The sequence below is a fragment of the Frankliniella occidentalis genome, unplaced genomic scaffold (genome assembly GCF_000697945.3).
Source record: "Frankliniella occidentalis isolate FOCC.00 unplaced genomic scaffold, Focc_3.1 Scaffold26, whole genome shotgun sequence".
NCBI classification, from domain to species: domain Eukaryota; kingdom Metazoa; phylum Arthropoda; class Insecta; order Thysanoptera; family Thripidae; genus Frankliniella; species Frankliniella occidentalis.
The window spans coordinates 1,451,064-1,469,206 of NW_026267156.1; the positions used below are offsets into that span (position 1 = coordinate 1,451,064).

General features: G+C 38.3%; 3 protein-coding genes across 6 annotated transcripts; 2 read left to right on the forward strand and 1 right to left on the reverse strand.

Moving 5' to 3' along the window:
* The first annotated feature begins 1,114 nt into the window (after positions 1-1,114).
* LOC113203042 (chromatin-remodeling complex ATPase chain Iswi) lies at positions 1,115-5,918 on the forward strand. The gene is made up of 9 exons (XM_026417522.2): positions 1,115-1,284; positions 1,778-1,843; positions 1,936-2,117; positions 2,196-2,435; positions 2,544-2,685; positions 2,775-4,472; positions 4,552-4,833; positions 4,921-5,081; positions 5,174-5,918. The coding sequence occupies exons 1-9, from the start codon at positions 1,234-1,236 to the stop codon at positions 5,526-5,528; spliced, it is 3,177 nt and encodes a 1,058-aa protein (XP_026273307.1). The 5' UTR covers positions 1,115-1,233; the 3' UTR covers positions 5,529-5,918.
* Positions 5,905-9,597, reverse strand: LOC113203043 (flap endonuclease GEN). The gene is made up of 8 exons (XM_026417523.2): positions 8,800-9,597; positions 8,544-8,724; positions 8,369-8,458; positions 7,997-8,286; positions 7,731-7,910; positions 7,488-7,650; positions 7,072-7,405; positions 5,905-6,975 (listed from the first exon to the last, which is right to left on the reverse strand). Exons 1-8 carry the CDS (start codon positions 8,955-8,957, stop codon positions 6,026-6,028), a joined length of 2,346 nt encoding a protein of 781 aa, XP_026273308.1. The 5' UTR covers positions 8,958-9,597; the 3' UTR covers positions 5,905-6,025.
* Positions 9,598-9,687: 90 nt separating this feature from the next.
* Positions 9,688-18,137, forward strand: LOC113203065 (protein kinase C-binding protein 1). Of its 4 annotated transcripts, none has more exons than XM_026417546.2 (19): positions 9,688-9,849; positions 10,836-11,124; positions 11,243-11,732; positions 11,820-11,998; positions 12,077-12,161; positions 12,290-12,470; positions 12,548-12,681; positions 12,773-12,888; positions 12,978-13,113; positions 13,213-13,332; positions 13,891-14,040; positions 14,130-15,719; positions 15,805-15,996; positions 16,081-16,725; positions 16,810-16,963; positions 17,050-17,246; positions 17,325-17,414; positions 17,611-17,670; positions 17,877-18,137. In XM_026417546.2, the coding sequence occupies exons 2-19, from the start codon at positions 10,862-10,864 to the stop codon at positions 17,880-17,882; spliced, it is 4,788 nt and encodes a 1,595-aa protein (XP_026273331.1). In that variant the 5' UTR covers positions 9,688-9,849; positions 10,836-10,861; the 3' UTR covers positions 17,883-18,137. The 4 variants fall into 4 exon arrangements, with proteins under 4 accessions (XP_026273331.1, XP_026273333.1, XP_052121285.1 ...); XM_052265325.1 differs by lacking the exon at positions 9,688-9,849 and adding an exon at positions 10,173-10,193; XM_026417547.2 differs by lacking the exon at positions 9,688-9,849 and adding an exon at positions 10,405-10,667.
* Positions 18,138-18,143: the final 6 nt, after the last annotated feature.

The window sequence follows — 18,143 nt, forward strand, 5'->3', positions numbered from 1 at the left end:
GGGGTCGCAGGGGTCAGGGGCCCAGTGGATGCAACTTCACAGTGCCCGGGGCCGGGGGCAGTTATAGATGGTGGTCACGAGTTCTTAATTAATGCGAAAAGGCTACAATTTGGGCACATTACCGATAACTACACACATCATGTCGGGGCTTGCTCATTAAAAGTCACGATGCATGCATTCAGTGCCCCATTGCTTCTGCTATCTCATTTCGCACCTCATAGCGATCAATAAAATCATTTCGCTCGCCGTTTTTGAGGCCCATGGCTATTTGCCTGTATTTCGACGAATCCCCATTCCTGATTGAAAAGAACGGAGCAACGTTTTTCAGCGTTTGGCGCGTTTTGCTTCCCTCCCCTCTTTCGACCATGTGATCTCCGGCCTCGACAACATTTCAAAAATGAAAATTTTCAAAACGAGTTTCGCATATTTTTTTTGTTTGTGCATTCTAAAATGAACGTTAAATATGTTAATGGAATTTTATATGTTCTTTATTTGTTCTAGAATATTTGCATTTTGTGAATCCCAGCTCACGTAGGGATTACCGCTTTCAGTAGTTGGCAATGCACATACCACGAGAATTGTGTTTTGTGGAAGTGGAAGGCTGTGTTCAGAGCGCGCGAAGGCGCGAAAAAGCCGCGAAAGGAACAGGGCATTTGCAAGACGCTTGAAGAAGGGCGGCCCTCTAAGGCGCGAGGCGTAGTTTTAACGAGTGTGGCAAAACATTATATTTGCTGATGTAGGGTATGAAATAATATTTCATCTTTCTTGTGATATCTGGACAAGATCTTATGGCCACGATTAAGGTTGGCGTTGAAAAGAAAACGCATCATGTAACCCATAAAATGACAACGAACTTGAAATTTATAAATGCCTTAGACCTCACAGTCGCCTTGGCTCGTCCATTCCCTTTCTTAAAACACGATGACCAACTCATGTCTTACCTCCTCCACCTTCCTCCACCTCTCACATCCACTCACCTCCCTCCCCCCACCTTTCTAATCCCCTCCTCTCTCTCCCCCCCCCCCCCCCCCCCCCCCCCCCCCCCGCCGGTGCGGGTCCCCCCCCCCCCCCCCCCCCCCCCCCCCCTTCTCCATCGCATCGCGGCCGGTTGAGCTTGGAACCCGCGCCACCCGCGCCAAACGCCATTTTCGACGTTGTTTGGTTCGGAGTCGTTGTGTGCTACCGGCGTATTGCCCAATTTTTCAGTATTCGAAGTTGTTATAGTTGCCAAAGATGTCTAAATCGGATGAAGCAATGGACACAGGAGATACAGGAGAAAATTCGGTAAGTTGAAATATGTATTCCAGTTGTAGTCTTCAAAGCATTCCTCTTTGTTTGACTGTCGCTTGATGTTTTACATTCAATAACCTGAAATATTTACGGGTAGCGTATCTTTGTACCAATTTACTTGAATTCGCACTTTCATTTTCGTGAAAGTCACATTAACATCACGCTTGTAAGCATTGGCTAGACGTATTGGGGTTTGGTGTTGAATACGACAATCCTAACCTCATCGGCTCATCTGCTCATTTGCTGTCAGATTTAGAAAATTGGTTCTGTTTTCGTATTCAAAGCGAAGACAAACTTGCTGTTATTTAATTTTCGTCATTGATGAGTTGTGTTGTCAACATTTTCTGACGTTCTTGGGGTAGTTATGTTGTTTATTCATCAATATAAGTTGCTATATTTCAGATCATATCCTACTTTTCAAATAATTGTTTTTTTTCTTTTTCAGAATGTGGTTATGGCCTTTGCTAATCAGCTTCTTTCGTTACAGAATGCCTCCTCCGCTGAAGAAGCAGCCCCTAAAAAGGGGAAGGGTGAAGAGTATGAGAGCAAAGTTGTACGTTCTTTTGGATTGTCAATGCAGACTTTATGAGTTTGGTGTTTTATATATTTTTCTTATTTTGCTTACTGTTCATTATTTTATTTTAGGAAACTGATCGCAGCAAGCGTTTTGATTTCCTTCTCAAGCAAACAGAAATTTTTTCCCACTTTATGTCAAATTCTTCCAAAGAAAAGGCACCAGGCAGTCCTGTTAAGCTAAAACCTGGGCGACCCAAGAAAATTGTGGACAAACCCGATAAACCTAAAGAAAAAGAGGAAGACCCTGCTGAGTAAGTATTATCAGATACCAGAGGTTTGTCTTTAGTTTTGATGTCAATGGTAACTGACTTACACACTATTATTTTTAGCCACCGGCACCGTAAAACAGAACAGGAGGAAGATGAAGAGCTTCTTGCAGAATCCAATGCCAATGCCAAAATAGTTACTAGATTTGATGCCTCTCCATTTTACATTAAGTCTGGTGAACTTCGTGATTATCAAGTCCGTGGTCTGAATTGGATGATCTCCCTGTATGAAAATGGTATCAATGGTATTTTGGCCGATGAAATGGGTCTGGGTAAAACTTTGCAGACTATTTCACTTTTAGGGTAAGTGTCAATTGTATCATTTTATGGCACCCCAGTGGGTTTCATTTTCAGTAATGTGCGAGGTAATGTTGACTCATTTTATACCTTGCATTTCATTCCCTATTCCAGGTACATGAAACACTTCCGTAATATTCATGGACCCCATTTGGTCATTGTTCCCAAATCAACTCTTCAAAACTGGATGAATGAGTTTAACAAATGGTGTCCAACTTTAAGAGCAGTTTGCTTGATCGGTGACCAGGATCAGAGGGTAAGAAAAGAATCTCCATTTTTCTACCAGTATTTCAACTTTAAAGTTCATTAGTCTTAACACCCTTTTTTTTTTTGTTCTACAAATAGAACACATTTATCCGCGAGACACTTATGCCTGGAGAATGGGATGTTTGCATTACCTCTTATGAAATGGTAATCAGAGAGAAAGGTGTGTTCAAGAAATTCAATTGGAGGTATATGGTGATTGATGAAGCCCACAGAATCAAGAATGAAAAGTCAAAGCTCTCTGAAATTGTACGAGAGTTCAAAACAACTAACAGATTGCTACTTACCGGAACACCTCTTCAAAATAATCTTCATGAACTTTGGTCTCTCTTGAACTTTTTGTTGCCTGATGTATTTAATTCATCTGAAGATTTTGACTCTTGGTTTAATACCAATAGTTTCTTGGGAGACAATTCTCTTGTTGAACGTTTGCATGCTGTTCTTCGCCCCTTCCTACTCCGTCGTTTGAAATCAGATGTGGAGAAAAGACTCAAACCAAAGAAGGAAGTTAAAATTTATGTTGGTTTGAGTAAAATGCAAAGAGAGTGGTACACCAAAGTGCTAATGAAAGACATTGATGTTGTTAATGGTGCCGGAAAAATTGAAAAAATGCGTTTGCAAAACATTTTGATGCAGTTGAGGAAATGCTCCAATCACCCATATCTTTTTGATGGTGCTGAACCAGGTCCTCCTTATACAACTGATGAGCATTTGGTTTATAATTGTGGCAAAATGGTGATCTTGGATAAGCTGCTCCCAAAACTTCAAGAGCAAGGATCTCGTGTTCTTATTTTCTCTCAAATGACCCGTATGTTAGATATTTTAGAAGATTACTGCCATTGGAGATGTTACAATTACTGCCGTTTGGATGGTAACACTCCACATGAAGACAGACAAAGGCAAATCAACGAGTACAATGAGCCCAACAGCAAGAAATTTGTCTTCATGTTGTCTACACGTGCAGGTGGTCTTGGTATCAATTTGGCTACTGCTGATGTTGTTGTCATTTATGATTCTGATTGGAATCCTCAGATGGATTTACAAGCTATGGACAGAGCTCATCGTATTGGTCAGAAAAAGCAAGTTCGTGTTTTCAGAATGATTACTGAGAATACTGTGGAAGAAAAGATTGTTGAAAGAGCTGAGGTCAAACTACGTCTTGACAAGCTTGTCATACAGCAGGGTCGGCTTGTTGATAACAAAGCCGGTGCACTGAACAAAGATGAAATGCTGAATATGATTCGGCATGGTGCCAATGAAGTATTTGCATCAAAGGAATCTGCCATCACAGACGAAGATATTGACACCATTCTGGAAAAAGGAGAAAACAAAACTCAAGAGCTAAACAAAAAACTGTCTGAAATGGGTGAATCATCTCTTCGTAACTTCACAGTTGATACACCCACTGACTCAGTATACAAATTTGAAGGAGAAGATTACAGGGACAAGCAGAAAATTCTTGGCGTTGGCAATTGGATTGAACCTCCTAAGAGAGAAAGGAAAGCAAACTATGCAGTGGATGCCTACTTCAGAGAAGCTCTCCGGGTATCTGAGCCAAAAGCACCTAAGGCACCAAGACCACCCAAACAACCAATTGTTCAAGATTTCCAATTTTTCCCTCCTAGATTGTTTGAACTGCTTGATCAAGAAATTTATTATTTCCGTCAAACTCTAGGTTATAAGGTTCCCAAAAATCCTGAGCTTGGTCCAGAAGCAGCTCGTGTGCAGAAAGAGGAACAGAGGAAAATTGATGAGGCTCAACTACTCTCTGAAGAGGAGGTTTGTATTATTTCATACACTGTACAACGACTGTTTGTTTATATCCTATTTTACTACAATTATGTTTCATTTACCACAGCTTAACGAAAAGGAATCATTACTTATGCAAGGCTTTACCAATTGGACTAAGAGAGATTTCAACCAGTTTATTAAAGCTAATGAGAAGTATGGTAGAGATGACATTGAGAACATAGCTCGCGATGTTGAGGGAAAAACTCCTGAAGAAGTAATGGAATATAGCACTGTGTTTTGGGAACGTTGTCATGAACTGCAGGATATTGACAGGATAATGGGACAGATTGAAAGAGGAGAGGCCAAAATTCAGCGCCGAGCTGGAATCAAAAAAGCACTTGATGCTAAGGTAACAAACTTTTCCCATTTCGTTTATTATTATTTTCAGGACCTCCTATGATTGATTTTTACCAATCTATCATTGTTCTTCTTGCAGATGGCTCGGTATCGCGCACCATTCCATCAGTTGCGCATATCATATGGTACAAACAAGGGAAAGAACTATACTGAAGAGGAAGACCGCTTCCTTGTATGCATGCTTCACAAGTTGGGTTTTGATAAGGAGAATGTTTATGAAGAATTAAGAGCAGCAGTTAGGTTAGTGAAGCATACAATATTGTTTGAAACAGACTAATAACATAACCCAAAGCTTTTTAATCTCTTAACTTTTTTTCCCTTTGATTTTTCAGATCTGCTCCTCAGTTCCGTTTTGATTGGTTTATCAAGTCACGTACAGCAATGGAATTGCAAAGGAGATGCAACACACTTATCACACTAATTGAAAGGGAAAACCAAGAGCTTGAAGAAAAAGAAAGGCAAGAGAAGAAAAGAGGCAGACCCAAAGGCAGTACTGCAGGCAGTAGTACCCCTAGCCAGAACAGCACCAGTCAGTCTAGTTCTGCAACACCTGCGCCCGCAACACCAAATGCTAACAGTGGAACTCCAAATGCGGCCAAACAAAATCAGAAACGAAAGGGAGATTCTATGGGGCCTAGTTCTGCTAACTCAACACCAGACCCCAAAATCAAAAAGAGAAAGAAGTGAAAATTTTGAATCATCAACTTAACATTGTGATCATGACAATTGTGTATGCAGCTAATCTTATTTCTCCAGTATGAAAACTTATTAGAATTTTAGCTGTATTGATTGGACAAATGAACTTTTAATTTTAAGTTACTCCAAGTGGAGTATCAACTTGCATGTTAATATCTGTGAATTTGACGAATGACATTGCAATCGTTTGCACTATATTTTAGAAAGCATGTATTGATGTGGCTCTAAGTTACATCTTGCATCTTAACTTTTCTCATTTTATGATTTGTCATCTTTCCTTGTACATATAGTAAATCCTCATCTGGTCTAGTATTTGGTGTGTACTGTATACTTGTTCCAAGGTAATTTTATTTATGTAACATTAAAGTATCCTGTACCATACATCAGTTTTATTTTTCAAAGGCTTTGACCCTGAACATATTATACAATACACATTAATCAATTCTTAATTAATCATTGCATTCAGCTTCAAGGCAAAATTGACATGGCTATTTGGAATCTTCTAGAAGATTTGTAATACCCAAACCAAATGTCAAATGAACTGGTGTGTTTGACTCCGACAAACTTGGTTCGGCAATATTACTGCTCGAATTTGCTATTGGGGATGATGTAGCATTCTCACCAATACAGAATGCATCAAAAGATTCAGAAAAGCGTCGGAGTTTCAAAGAAGTAGCTGCACTAGTGTGTTTCTCATTTTTATTAATTTGCAGTTTCCTCACTCTATCTATAAGCGGTGTGTAGATTGTTTCTCCATCAAAGGGATCCTCTTCGCCGAATTTTGGAAGCAGAGGAGAGTCTGAACTACAAATTGAACTCTGTCCAGGAGAAGATGAATGGTCAGTGCCAATGTGATGTTGGATTGCTGTAGAAGATAATCCCAACTTCTTGGTTTCAGTTAAATCATTACGCTTTCCAGTGATGGTCTGTACAATATCAGAGAGGTCACATTCTTCTTCTTCCTCCTTAACAAAATCAGAAATAGACCAATCTTCATCTCCCAGAAGATTTTCATAGGATAATTTTTCTGATTGCTTCACTGTATTTAATGATGCAGTTAATGAAATAGGGTCTGCAGCATTCTTTGTTTTCTCTACACTATGCACATTCTCAGCTAAGTTACTCTCATCATAGCCCAATAATCTTTTTAACTTCTCAGTATTCTCCATCACTTTGGATTTTGGCTTTGCTTTGGACTGTTCTTTTTCTTCCTTCCCCTTTTTATGCTTTGAATGAGCTTCAGAATTGAGTGTCAATTTATCTAAAAGATCTTCAAGGGTGCTTGGTGGTGCCTGATCTTCTCTCTTGTCTGATGATTTTGTTACAAAGTGACACATACAGCGTTGATTCTTCCCAGGCAATTCTTTTCCACAATCAGTACAAACAGACTTGACAGCAGTGACCCTCTGCTTATTACTCCTGCCTACTTTTGATTTACCTGTAAACAGGAGAGAAGTGCGATTCAAAATATAGGCAAATACAAACAAAATATAGTATACCTACAAATTTATAGTTGAACTACAGTAGTCATTACCTTTCAATTTTGCAGCCTTTTTTGCAGCCTCTTTATCATTGAATTCTTTCACAAGCTCTGGGAATGCTTGATCAACTAAATCTCTTGGCTCAATTGTCATACAGATATTAGAATCCTCCTCATTTACAAGTGTTTCAAATAACCCTTCCCTATCTCCCCATCTCACTTCATAACTAGCAACACCTTTCAGCACTCTCGTTTTTATAATAGCTTCAGGGAAGATTGGACATTTAGCTGTATTCTTATTTTGTAAAATCAGCCAACGAGTAAGCAAGGGTAGAAACTTCTCCAGGGAGTAACATTCATCCCAATTCATGTGCTTCTCAGCTAATTTCTGTAAATTTAAAGTACAAAATTCAAAAAAGAAAATATAGTTATGAATATTTAAGTAGAAAGTTATTCTTCTGGGAACTGACCATAAAGCCAATTAGGTTTGGTTGAGACCAATCAGCTGGAAGCCGTTGTGGAGTTTGGATGGTACTCATAAATTCATCTATCACCTCCTGAGATGGAAAGTTTGTATCCTGAAGAGCCTTTCTTCTTATATTTAACTCATTTGTTAACATCTTTTTACACTCCCTAAAATTGCAGTAACATTTAAGGTAAAAGAAATTACACCAAGCTTCTCATAGTGTTTTTAGGACTCATCTCATACTTACACATTTTTATTTGTGTCTGAGTGTGTTCTCAAGAGACAACTTTTAGTTGTTCCACAAGACTCACATCCATTTTTATTGTGAACTGTTTTTTTACCCAAATGTCCACAACGATCACATATCCCTAACGAGTGCTCCCGTTCCAGCTGTTCATAAACGGGATCATTCTTCCATTTGAAAAACCTAATCAACAAAAAGTTAGATAATGTGTGCAGTCAGTAGGGGATGGTAGGAATGAAAATATGAACACTTTTGGCAGCATTTCATACCTTGAGAACACCTCTGAATCATTCAAAGTGGCGAGGAATTTAACTGCTGTCTCTTTCCCTACTCCTGAAACACCCTGGTTGTAATCACAGCCACACAGAAGAGATAAACCTACAAGTTTAGTGCGACTCAGTCCTAAAAGCTGTTCAATTTGTTCCATTCTGTACATGTCAATGCTAAATCCAGCTGCACCCCCTCCACCTGAGGAAGCACTAATAGTAAAATTTCGGTAAACAGCTCGCCCACCATACAGAAAGCAATCACTGTCTTGGCTAATGCAACCATCTACCAGCTGGAAAAAAAATTACAAAAAAACTGTGAATCAAAAAAATTAGAGGTAAACAAACAACTGAGTGGAAAGGAAACTACAGTACCCCATTAGAATTTAATGCTGCACAAAGTGCCTCAGCCTCCCCTTCACTTTGAATACATTGGACACCCATAGCTTTAAGCATTTCCTGGCACTGCAAAAAAAAAATATGTTTATAATAAATTACAACAATATATTGTTCTGCTGTAGCTGTAACATAAAAGCAAATAATAGCATACCTTCTTCTGTATTCCCTTGTATCTTGTTCGCTTCCCAGTACTTTTGGAAGATTTAGAAAATCCTCGAGCAGCATTTCTTTGCGACATAACATTCAATTTCAGGTCTGGGGCATCCCCTTCCAAGACGAAGACTGGACGGGCCCCAAGAAGGAGCAGGCATGACGTACGAAAAAACAAGTTTCTGTTCATAAAACCTTGGCTTAGCTCTTGACAAAAGTACACTGAGCTTCACAACTAATTGTGATGCGACTCCTACCTGAGATGCATATTTGGCTGTGCGCTATGCTCCACTATATTTTGACTGTCGACAACCCAACCACTTAAGTCAATTGCCACGGTCTTGTCTTGTAGTTCCCAAAGCGATTTTCGTTCACATACTGGAGCGAGGACCTGCCAAAGGTCCTTAACTCCCATTGTGGCTCAAGAATAGAGGATGACTTAAGTAGATGTGAGTATAAGTTGGTGTTGGTTTGAAAATAGAATACTTATGAAGCTGTCAACTGAACGTTTTTATTTCTTTTACAAAAGAAATATCACTGTAAACAATAACAAAGCTGTCAGCCCAGAATGTACATGCAATTTATGTTTCAAAAAGTTTAAACACCGGCTCCTGGGAATAGTGCAGGTGCTGGAAATAATCATGTTTGCAGCTGTGGCCCGGAAGTAGACGGGGTGCATGAATCTGATTGGTTCTTCCTTTGATCCGACATGTTTTCTTTTCCTTCGTCAAATGTATGAGAAAAGTCGTTCACTTTGATCACGAGTTCGAATCAAAACACGGAAAGTGATTTTCGAAATCGGTAGATTGAGATTTTGTGGTGCAGCATGAAATCAGGACACTTGTTTTCGGGGTAGTCCTGGAAACAACTGCTCGATCGAACAGACACGTGGTTAGACCCAGCTCTGCGCGTTTTCCAACGTGTTAAACGTACACGTACGTGCGTTAGACCGGCACTTAAACATTTCGCTCTCAATGAAAAGAAAACAAACGTAGCGCTGATGTTGGGGAAGATCAAAATGCCCAGCCCCTAAAAAAAAATTCCAGGGGCGTGAAGGGCAACCCGCAGAGCGAGGGGTGGGGGTGGGGTGGGTCCTTTGTGGATTCGGTTTGGCGCGCGCTGCTGTGAGTGGTGGAAGCAGAAGACAAGGGACAGGACAGACGCCGCGCCGAAGCTGAAGAGCACGCCTGGAACTCCAGGAGGAACGAACACTGCTGGTGTTGTCGCAGATGGAATCAAGGCGAAGAATACAATGCAAATTGTAAATCTAGGTGTTGCAAGTTGTATTACTTGAGGGTTTCGCTCAGGTGTGTATGAATGCAGCTTTCTATGATCAAATCAATTTGTCATCCTTAACAAATTTGAAATGAAATACTTAGGCACACCTTATAGCCGGGCCTAAAACAGTTGGGAGTGGGTGGGTTATAAGTGATGCAATGAGCAAGAGACCGGCTGCTGGAAGTAGGATACCCTCAGTTGCATTTCACTGAACCTAGAAAGAAGTTGAATTGATATGTAAAGTTTATTTAAACTTGCCTCCCTTCCCTGTTTTTTGTTTTTTTGTAGCGTTTTAAGTTTCAGATGTTAAACATATAATGAAAACAATCTATTAAGGTGAACTTCCATGTCAGGGTTTTAAGGTCACAACAGTGTAAGCAGATTTTTCTTAAAAATGAAGTCAAATGGAAGAGTTTAAATTTGTACTTTTTTTACGTTGATTATTGTAGCGCCAATCTGCTATTTGCATTGCTCCCTCCCTTAATTATGCCATATGCTGGCCAGTGTGCTTCTAACGCAATTTTTTCTAGGCAGTTTAAACTGTACTTTTTAAGTAGCTGGGCTCATTAGTTAGTTTAAGCGTTGAACGATTATCATCTCTTGCCCAAGTGCATGTGGATAGCAGGTCTAATCTAGCATGTTGGTGGGGATCTAATAGGAAGTAAGAAAGAAGAACAAAAGTAACTTCAGGCCTGCAATAGAGAGCCTGCAATAATCTCTGCTAGATCTCTGTTCACTCTTAGGGTGATTGTTATTAATGCTAACACCAGCTCTTAATATCTATTGATTTGTTTGTCATTATAGACTTATAACACTAGTAAAAGTCTTGATCTTTATACTTTAAAAGGTACTATTGGTTTTCTCTTATCCCTCAACTTTATATGCTTACAATAACCTTGTTGCAAGGTGGAAGGGGATGTAACCCCCCTCCCCTCCCCCCAAACCCCAATGGTAAAATCTTAATGACTTTCGCGTATAATTTCTTTATTGTTATTTTCTGAAAAATTCTTTGCAGATCTCTTAAGTTAACTTCGTGACAAAATGGAAGCCATAGAGCAAGAGGTATTTACTGAAGAAAGAGTAATTGAGGAACCTCTAACACTTCAGGATCCTGACATTCCATTGATAAAACCGGAGGATCAATGTGAGCCAGCAAACACTGATGGGACTGTTACTTGTAAGGATGCTGAAAATCCATCCTCAGCACCAATCCTGCTATCTGCAGTTATTGCACCTGAAGTGGATCCTGAAAATGTCTTGCGGAGCCCTCCTAAACTTGTGCCTGCTGTTGTAGCTCCAAAGAGGTAATAAAATATTTTTGGGCTAGTAATGCCCTGTAAATGAAGTAAATTTTGGGGTATTTCTTAAACTAATTGACTCATTTTCTATAAATATTTATAATTTTTGATGTTTTGATTGCAGGAAAAGTGATGAGTCTATTCATAAGTTGATAAAACCACTCACTGGCAGTATGAAAAATACACCTGCTAGTTTGTCAATCATTGATGCTCCTTCATCAACCTTAAACAAATCTACAAGGTCTACAAGGTCATCTATTGACCCAACTTTTGCTGCGAAACAAAGAAGTTTTCTGAACAAAGTACATAATGCCCTCTCATCTCAACCCTTGGACGACACAAGTTGTGAAAGTGACCAAGAGATTGTCGCAGATGATGATGTTCAAAACGATACATCACCTTTGTATATTCCTGGGCTTGAGGGTATTCAGCCAAGACGATTGAGTGGACTTCAGAATAGTGGAAGCAAAAGACGACGAGAGGATAGTCCTGCCCAAAAAGTGAAGATCCCATTAGCTTTGAATAATGACCATTCTCATATTAGCCCGGCTAGTGTTAAAGATACCATTGAACCCTTATTGAAGAAAAAGGCATTAGTCCTGGATGGCAAAGATGTAAGTCTGCTTGTACACCATTTAGTTAATTAATCTCTCTACCCACATCAAAATATTAGACTAGTATGATGACAATTCCTTTTCTAGAGTTTGAGTGACATATTTTGCTGGCTGTGCCATCGAGAAGATCCTGATTTAAGCTGTGCAACTTGTCCTCGAGCATTTCATGGCCATTGTCTTCGCCGCCCAGTGTCAAACAATTGTGATTCAGAGTGGATGTGCCCTGAATGTGTAACAATATTGAGAGCTGAAAATCAGGAAACAAGGTTAGTATAATTTACTCAATAAATCTGATATTTTTACTCAGTAGTTAAATATTTCTCCTCTTTTTATAAATATTACAGGTCAAAAGCACTTAAAATGCTGACTCTTGACCAGCTGTGCAATTTACTTTTGTTTGCCGTGGAGAGGATGAAATATTGTAGTGGTGTAAGTTTTTGAAATGACTACTTACTACTTTGTTTTGTTTTTTTAATGTAAATTTTTGTAATACTCCCACTTTTTAGAACTCTCATAACAAACTTCCTTTCTTTCCCTTTTTATTTTTTTAAATTAAGGCAAATGTATTTGAGAGCCCAGTGGATCCTGAAGAGTTTCCTACCTACCATGATTACATAGTCAATCCTATGTATTTGGCTCTTTTGGAGAAAAACATAAAAAGAAAAATGTATGGTTCCACTGAAGCTTTTGTTGCTGACGCTTCATGGATTGTTCATAATTGTATTGTTTTTAACTCTGGTAAGTGAGTCATTTTGAATCCAGTATTTTGATCTGTCTACCACTTTTTTGTTCTCATGGTTTTATCTCTATTCCAGTCAATTCAAAATTAACGTCTATAGCAAAAAATATTTTGAGAGTATGTAAGCAAGAAATGTCAGAAATTGAAAACTGCCCTGATTGTTATAATTATGCTTATACTGCCGATGAGAATTGGTTTATTCAAGTCTGTGTATGTGTCTGAAACTCTTCTATGAATACTTACACTATATCTACTCTACAGTATTGTTAATGGACTCCATCTATTTCTTTATCTCTCTCAGCAAAAACCACATGTTCTTGTCTGGGCAAAATTAAAGGGATTTCCATATTGGCCAGCTAAAGCAATGCGATGCAATTCTGATGCCATAGATGTCAGGTTTTTTGGTGCACATGATAGGTAAGGCTAAAATTTCTGATTTCAAAAAGAATAAAACAATGTCCACTAAACCTTAAGTCATAATGAAATAAAACTGTTGGTGATTCTAGAGCATGGGTTCCAGCAAAAGATTGTTATCTGTATAGTCAAGAAAATCCAAATCCTAATGCACCCAGTAAAATTCAACCTACTCAAGCATCCTTAAAGAAGAAGAACCCCAAAAATAATCTAGATGTCTGCATTGAGGTGGGTTTGATCTTTTACATTTGTGTACATCTTCAAATTATGTTCTTGTAAGTATTTACTCTTTCTGATAAGGTTTTAAAATACTATTTTATATTTCAGGAACTAGAGTTGCATATCCAGCTATTGAAAGAAAGATTTTCTACCTTTCAATATAGTCCTCTGAAATCACCTGTACTTCCCAGGAATCTTGAAAGTCATTTAAAATTTATGTTACCTGAGGTAAGTACCAGAACTATTTGACTATAACATTCTTGAATAGTTTTAGTTTTCCATCTACTGTATTTAAATCTTAAAGGGGACTTAGGCAAGTGTAAATTCCCAATCTTGGCCAAACTCGGTGTATTTGTTTCTTATCTATGTTGATGATGAATGCCAGTAGAATTTTTTCCTGAGTGTCAATTTCTAGGGTACTTTAGGGGAGCAAATAATGGAAAAAGCATTGAATTTGGACCAAAAATGACGGAAGGTGGTCCCAAATCGAAAAGTGGTAGAGGAACTATCCCCCCAAAACCGCTCAGTTTGTCAGACTATCACTTAATATTTGGACCAAAGTAGAAATTTGTATTTTTTGAAATTATACGCTTTTATAGGGAGTTTTGGCATGTGACACTCAGGAAAGAATTTGGTCGGCATTCGTCACCTACATAGATAAGAAGAAAATATACCAAGTTTGGGCACAATCAGGAATTTACACTTGCCTAAGTTGCCTTGTTAGTGCTTTCAAACGTTTCTTATTAATATGACTGTATGACTGAATAAGACTTATAAATTTTCCAGTATAAGCCAAATGAATCAAAATCAGCTGCACCTTCAAAACTATCCCCACTGAAACGCCATAATTTTGAGGTCTTGAAGACTTCAGTATCTTCTGAACCCCTCATAAAACGGATGAAGGCCGATAGTTCTTCTCCTCAGATAAGTCTTGGAGTATGTATATTATTTTGCTTAACCATTTAAAAAAAATAAATACCAATTTCAAAGTTTTTTTTTTTAACTGTCTTTGATACATTTTTCAGAAAACATTTAAAAGTGCCAAGGAGAAAGACCAGGTGCCCTCAGACACAGTGGTCAAACCAGAATGCAAAGAAACTGGAGTCCTCTCTTCCAAGCCTGCTCCTGTAGCAGCACATGAGAACAGTACAATAACCACCAGTGATTCCACTACCAGCAATTCTGAAGAGAATGTTAAAGTACCTAAACAAAATTGCACTAGCAATTTACAAACACCTGCTTCTCGTACTAGTATTGCTGAACTTCGTCTGAAGAAAAAGGATGCTCGCAAAATTGGCCTTGTGGATAGGCTTCAAGAAAAAATTGCACTCTGGGTTGCTCGATCGGATCAAGATATTACTAAAGTTACTTCAAAGGAAAAGAGTGATGACAATTTTCAGCCTGAAGATCCTGAAGGAGATGAAGACACTGAAGATGACAAAGCAAAGGAGACTCATGGATATCCATCATCATCTGGAGACAAGACTGATGATAAGACAGCTAAACAGACTGTGCTCTCTGATGAAAGTTCAAAATCTGAAGTAAACTCGATTAAAATAGATATAACAGCCGCTGCCAAACCTGTGAATGAGTTTTTGCAATCATTCAACCTAACCAATCAGCCAAAAGTGATCCTTAAGAAACTTATACTACCAAAACCTAAAGCAGAAGCCAACTCAAACTTACCGGATGATGGGACAGTCATTAAGACTGAGAATGTGTCTGATGAAGAAGTAGATCAAAATTCACAAAATCATTTTAGTCAGCTTAACAAAAATGTGAAGAAAGTTATTGTTTCTGAGTTGAAATTGATAAGAGATGAAGAAAATTCCAAAGATGAGACAGAGTTACCAAATCCCACAACTCAAGAGAAAAAGTTAAAATCCCAGACTACAGAGTGTGTTACTTCTACCACAAATACTGCCCCAAGTTCTGTTCATGTCAAGAAACTTTCTAATCTGTCAACTAACAAAGTAATTGCTGAAGCATTATCAGATCATGCAAAGTCCGGAACTTTGGATAAAGCACAGAATAATTCTGATGTTCCAGCTGTGCCTACTACCCAATCATCAGTTCTGGATGCTACTTCATGTAAAGAAGAACCAGAATCTGATCCTGAGTCAAAAATAGGAACAAATACAGCAACTCCTGATAAAAATCCAGGGGAAAATTCTAATATTGCTCAAATTACTGTAACCAAAAGTGAGGAAGTGAAGCCCAAAAGAAAATCCACCACTCAACGTAAAACTGCTAGAAAAACTATAGTGGTTTCCAACCCAGCTGCTAATCCATCTGTGAAAAAGACTGCTTCTTCTAAGAAATCTAAGCTTGCTTCAACAAAGTCATTTTCCAGCTTAAAAGCTGCCATCTCTGATTCTGACGAATCTTCCGTCCTTACGGTTGCAGATAATGAAAACAGCTCTCAGTTAAACAATGATACTGACAATCAACTAAGTGCATTGAAGTCTTTGCTATCAAAAAATGTAACTGTTTGTTTAGAGAACCCTGCCAAGAATGACATCCAGCAGGTTGTACTAAATACTGATAAAGTGAAAACACTCTGTGAAAACAGTGTTACACCTCATGTGGTTTCACTGAGTTTACCAAATTCCAAAGTAAGGACTTTTGCAGTTAGTGTATGACTCTCTTTTTCTTTCTCTTCATAATTACATGTATTTTTTGTTTCCATTATTATTCCAGGCCAAAACCATAGTAATTCAGTCGGGAAGTACTAAGAGGCTACAAGAAAGTCCTCCTAAAATCATAACTAGTTTTAGTGCAACTACACCTGCACAGCGCCTAGCACATGGTGCCACAAGTATCCTAAAAGTGGTGAAAGCTACCTCTCCTGGGGAAATAAAATCTATAAATGTTAGTGGTGACAGTGAACAGGTACCAAAAAATATTAAAATATTCTGCCTCTTTTCTCTAAAATAATATTGATTTCAATTTTTTTAATGTATTATTTTCTTTTAGGTTTTAAAACAACCAGCACGTCGCACATATGTAGTACAAGGAAATATTGCCATTTCAAAGCCCCAGAACTCAAGCCCATCTCCTGTAAAGTCGACATTTGTAACAGTTTCTCAGTCTCCAACAGGTGTACCTTTCGTGCGTAGAATTTTACCCAGAGCCATACCGCTAGCACCACCTCTCTCAACCCCTGTCAGTGGAGCAGGAGCCGGCTCCATCCTGGCCTCCAATAAAACAGACTCTTCCTCCACACCTGAGAATGTTGCTAAACTCACTCAAAGAATTAGTGTGAGATCTTTACCAACTTTAGTGACATCTTCACCCACTCCAGCGTTATCATCAAAAGCTGTCACACCTCTTGAACAGTCAAACCTAACACCAGAAGACAGAAGTATTCTGAAGAAATCTCCTCAAATTACAGTGGGTGCCCCTAAGGAGTCCAAAATAGAGATCCCTGCCAAATCTTCATCTAACTTGAGAGAAATGCCGCCATTATCAATAGCATCAGTCTGCAGTTTACAACCTCCTTCTGTACAAGCCATCTCTGGGTCTAGTGCACAAACTCAAACATCAAGTTCCAGAAATAATTCCAAAGTCTTTGCAGGTGTTGGTCCACTCTCTAGTGAACTGCAGTCTCAGGCCAGCAAGGTATTACATGCCATAGAATATAAAATGTTGGGTTTCTGCAGTTAATTTTAGTATTTCATAGATTTCTTGTTTTTATTTTCTTAGATGACAGATGTTTTTATGAGCTGTCTTAAAGACTGTTTGAGTGATATGGGAAATAAGGGGAGTCTTGAAGCTCAAATCCGTTGTCTTCAATTAGATATAGAACACATGCAGTGGCAACACCAACAAGAAATAGAGGAACTTCGCCATAATACTGGTTTGTATGCGTGACAGTATTTGCTTGTCATACACTGACAAGTCTTAGTGCTACAGTTTATACAAAAATGTTGTTCCTTTTTTCAGAGCTAGTTATATCTGAGGTGAAAGATCGAATGAAAGTGGAGTCTCAACTAGCAGTTAACACTGCATTAGCAAATGCTCGTAAGGAAAAGGATGCTGCTATAGAAGCTACCAAGGAAAAACAGTGGTGTGCCTTTTGTAAGAAAGAAGCTATGTTTTATTGCTGCTGGAATACATCATATTGTGACTACCGCTGTCAGGTTTGTCATTTCTTAACCTTTACTCTGTCAATTATTAATTGATTTTTCATCATAACAAATAAATATCTATTATTACAGCAAAATCACTGGCCCTCCCACAGTCTTACATGCACTCAGAATGCTTCATCAGTGGATGCTGAACGTCAGTCCAGCCTTGAAAATGGACAGGTACTAGTATTTTCTTTTATTGATTTTTTAACTCATATCTTACTTCTTAAAATAAATACATTAACTAAAGATTCACAAAGAGTGAAAATTATAAGAGGTCATTAGACAACTTATCTTCTGTTAGACAAATCTTACCTTCTTGGAGTAGCACAAAATAATATTTATTTTACACTTGCTGCTACTTTGTCTCGATCAGTCTGGAAGGAGAATTGTCATCAGGCGTAAGGAGGTGCTTTCACCTCCTCTCTTGAAGAAGGTATTACGTGTTTCCTACATGTTTGCCTGTATTTGTGTTGCTTTTGCATTTGAACTAAAGTTTGAAAACAGCTTGCTGGGTGCTCTATTTATTTTTATGATTCATCCAATTATAGTTTATTTAGTTGTGTATGTTGTGACTAGAGAGAAAAAAGACATTTTATCAAAAATATAATATTTTATTCTAATTTTTTCTTTTAATTTCAGTGCTGATGAATGAAGAGGGCGTTTTCATATGAAGACATGCAAAGAAAATGAAAACAGGTGTTTTGGCTCATTTTGATATACGGTATAATGTCAATGTCTACCTTAGTTTTCATGACTAGCTCTTTAAATCTAAAACTGAAAATGTATTCAGTTCCATGATTGATGTCATCCTGTATTTTAGTAAATATTCTTTTCTGTGATAATATTGTTATTATGCTCAATCAATTGTAATACCATATGAAGTAACATGTAACATGTATTTTATTG

Bases quoted from the DNA above. Each gene is read 5' to 3' on its own strand.
- LOC113203065 (XM_026417546.2), top strand. From the start codon at position 10,862: ATGGAAGCCATAGAGCAAGAGGTATTTACTGAAGAAAGAGTAATTGAG. The intron at 15,997-16,080 runs GTACCAAAAAAT...ATTTTCTTTTAG, and splicing joins TTAGTGGTGACAGTGAACAG to GTTTTAAAACAACCAGCACG. The intron at 16,964-17,049 runs GTTTGTATGCGT...TCCTTTTTTCAG, and splicing joins GGAACTTCGCCATAATACTG to AGCTAGTTATATCTGAGGTG.
- LOC113203042 (XM_026417522.2), top strand. From the start codon at position 1,234: ATGTCTAAATCGGATGAAGCAATGGACACAGGAGATACAGGAGAAAAT. The intron at 2,118-2,195 runs GTAAGTATTATC...TATTATTTTTAG, and splicing joins AAAGAGGAAGACCCTGCTGA to CCACCGGCACCGTAAAACAG. The intron at 4,834-4,920 runs GTAACAAACTTT...TTCTTCTTGCAG, and splicing joins AAAAAGCACTTGATGCTAAG to ATGGCTCGGTATCGCGCACC.
- LOC113203043 (XM_026417523.2), bottom strand. From the start codon at position 8,957: ATGGGAGTTAAGGACCTTTGGCAGGTCCTCGCTCCAGTATGTGAACGA. The intron at 7,651-7,730 runs GTAAGTATGAGA...CTGCAATTTTAG, and splicing joins TCAGACACAAATAAAAATGT to GGAGTGTAAAAAGATGTTAA. The intron at 6,976-7,071 runs GTAATGACTACT...TCCTGTTTACAG, and splicing joins AAAGGCTGCAAAATTGAAAG to GTAAATCAAAAGTAGGCAGG.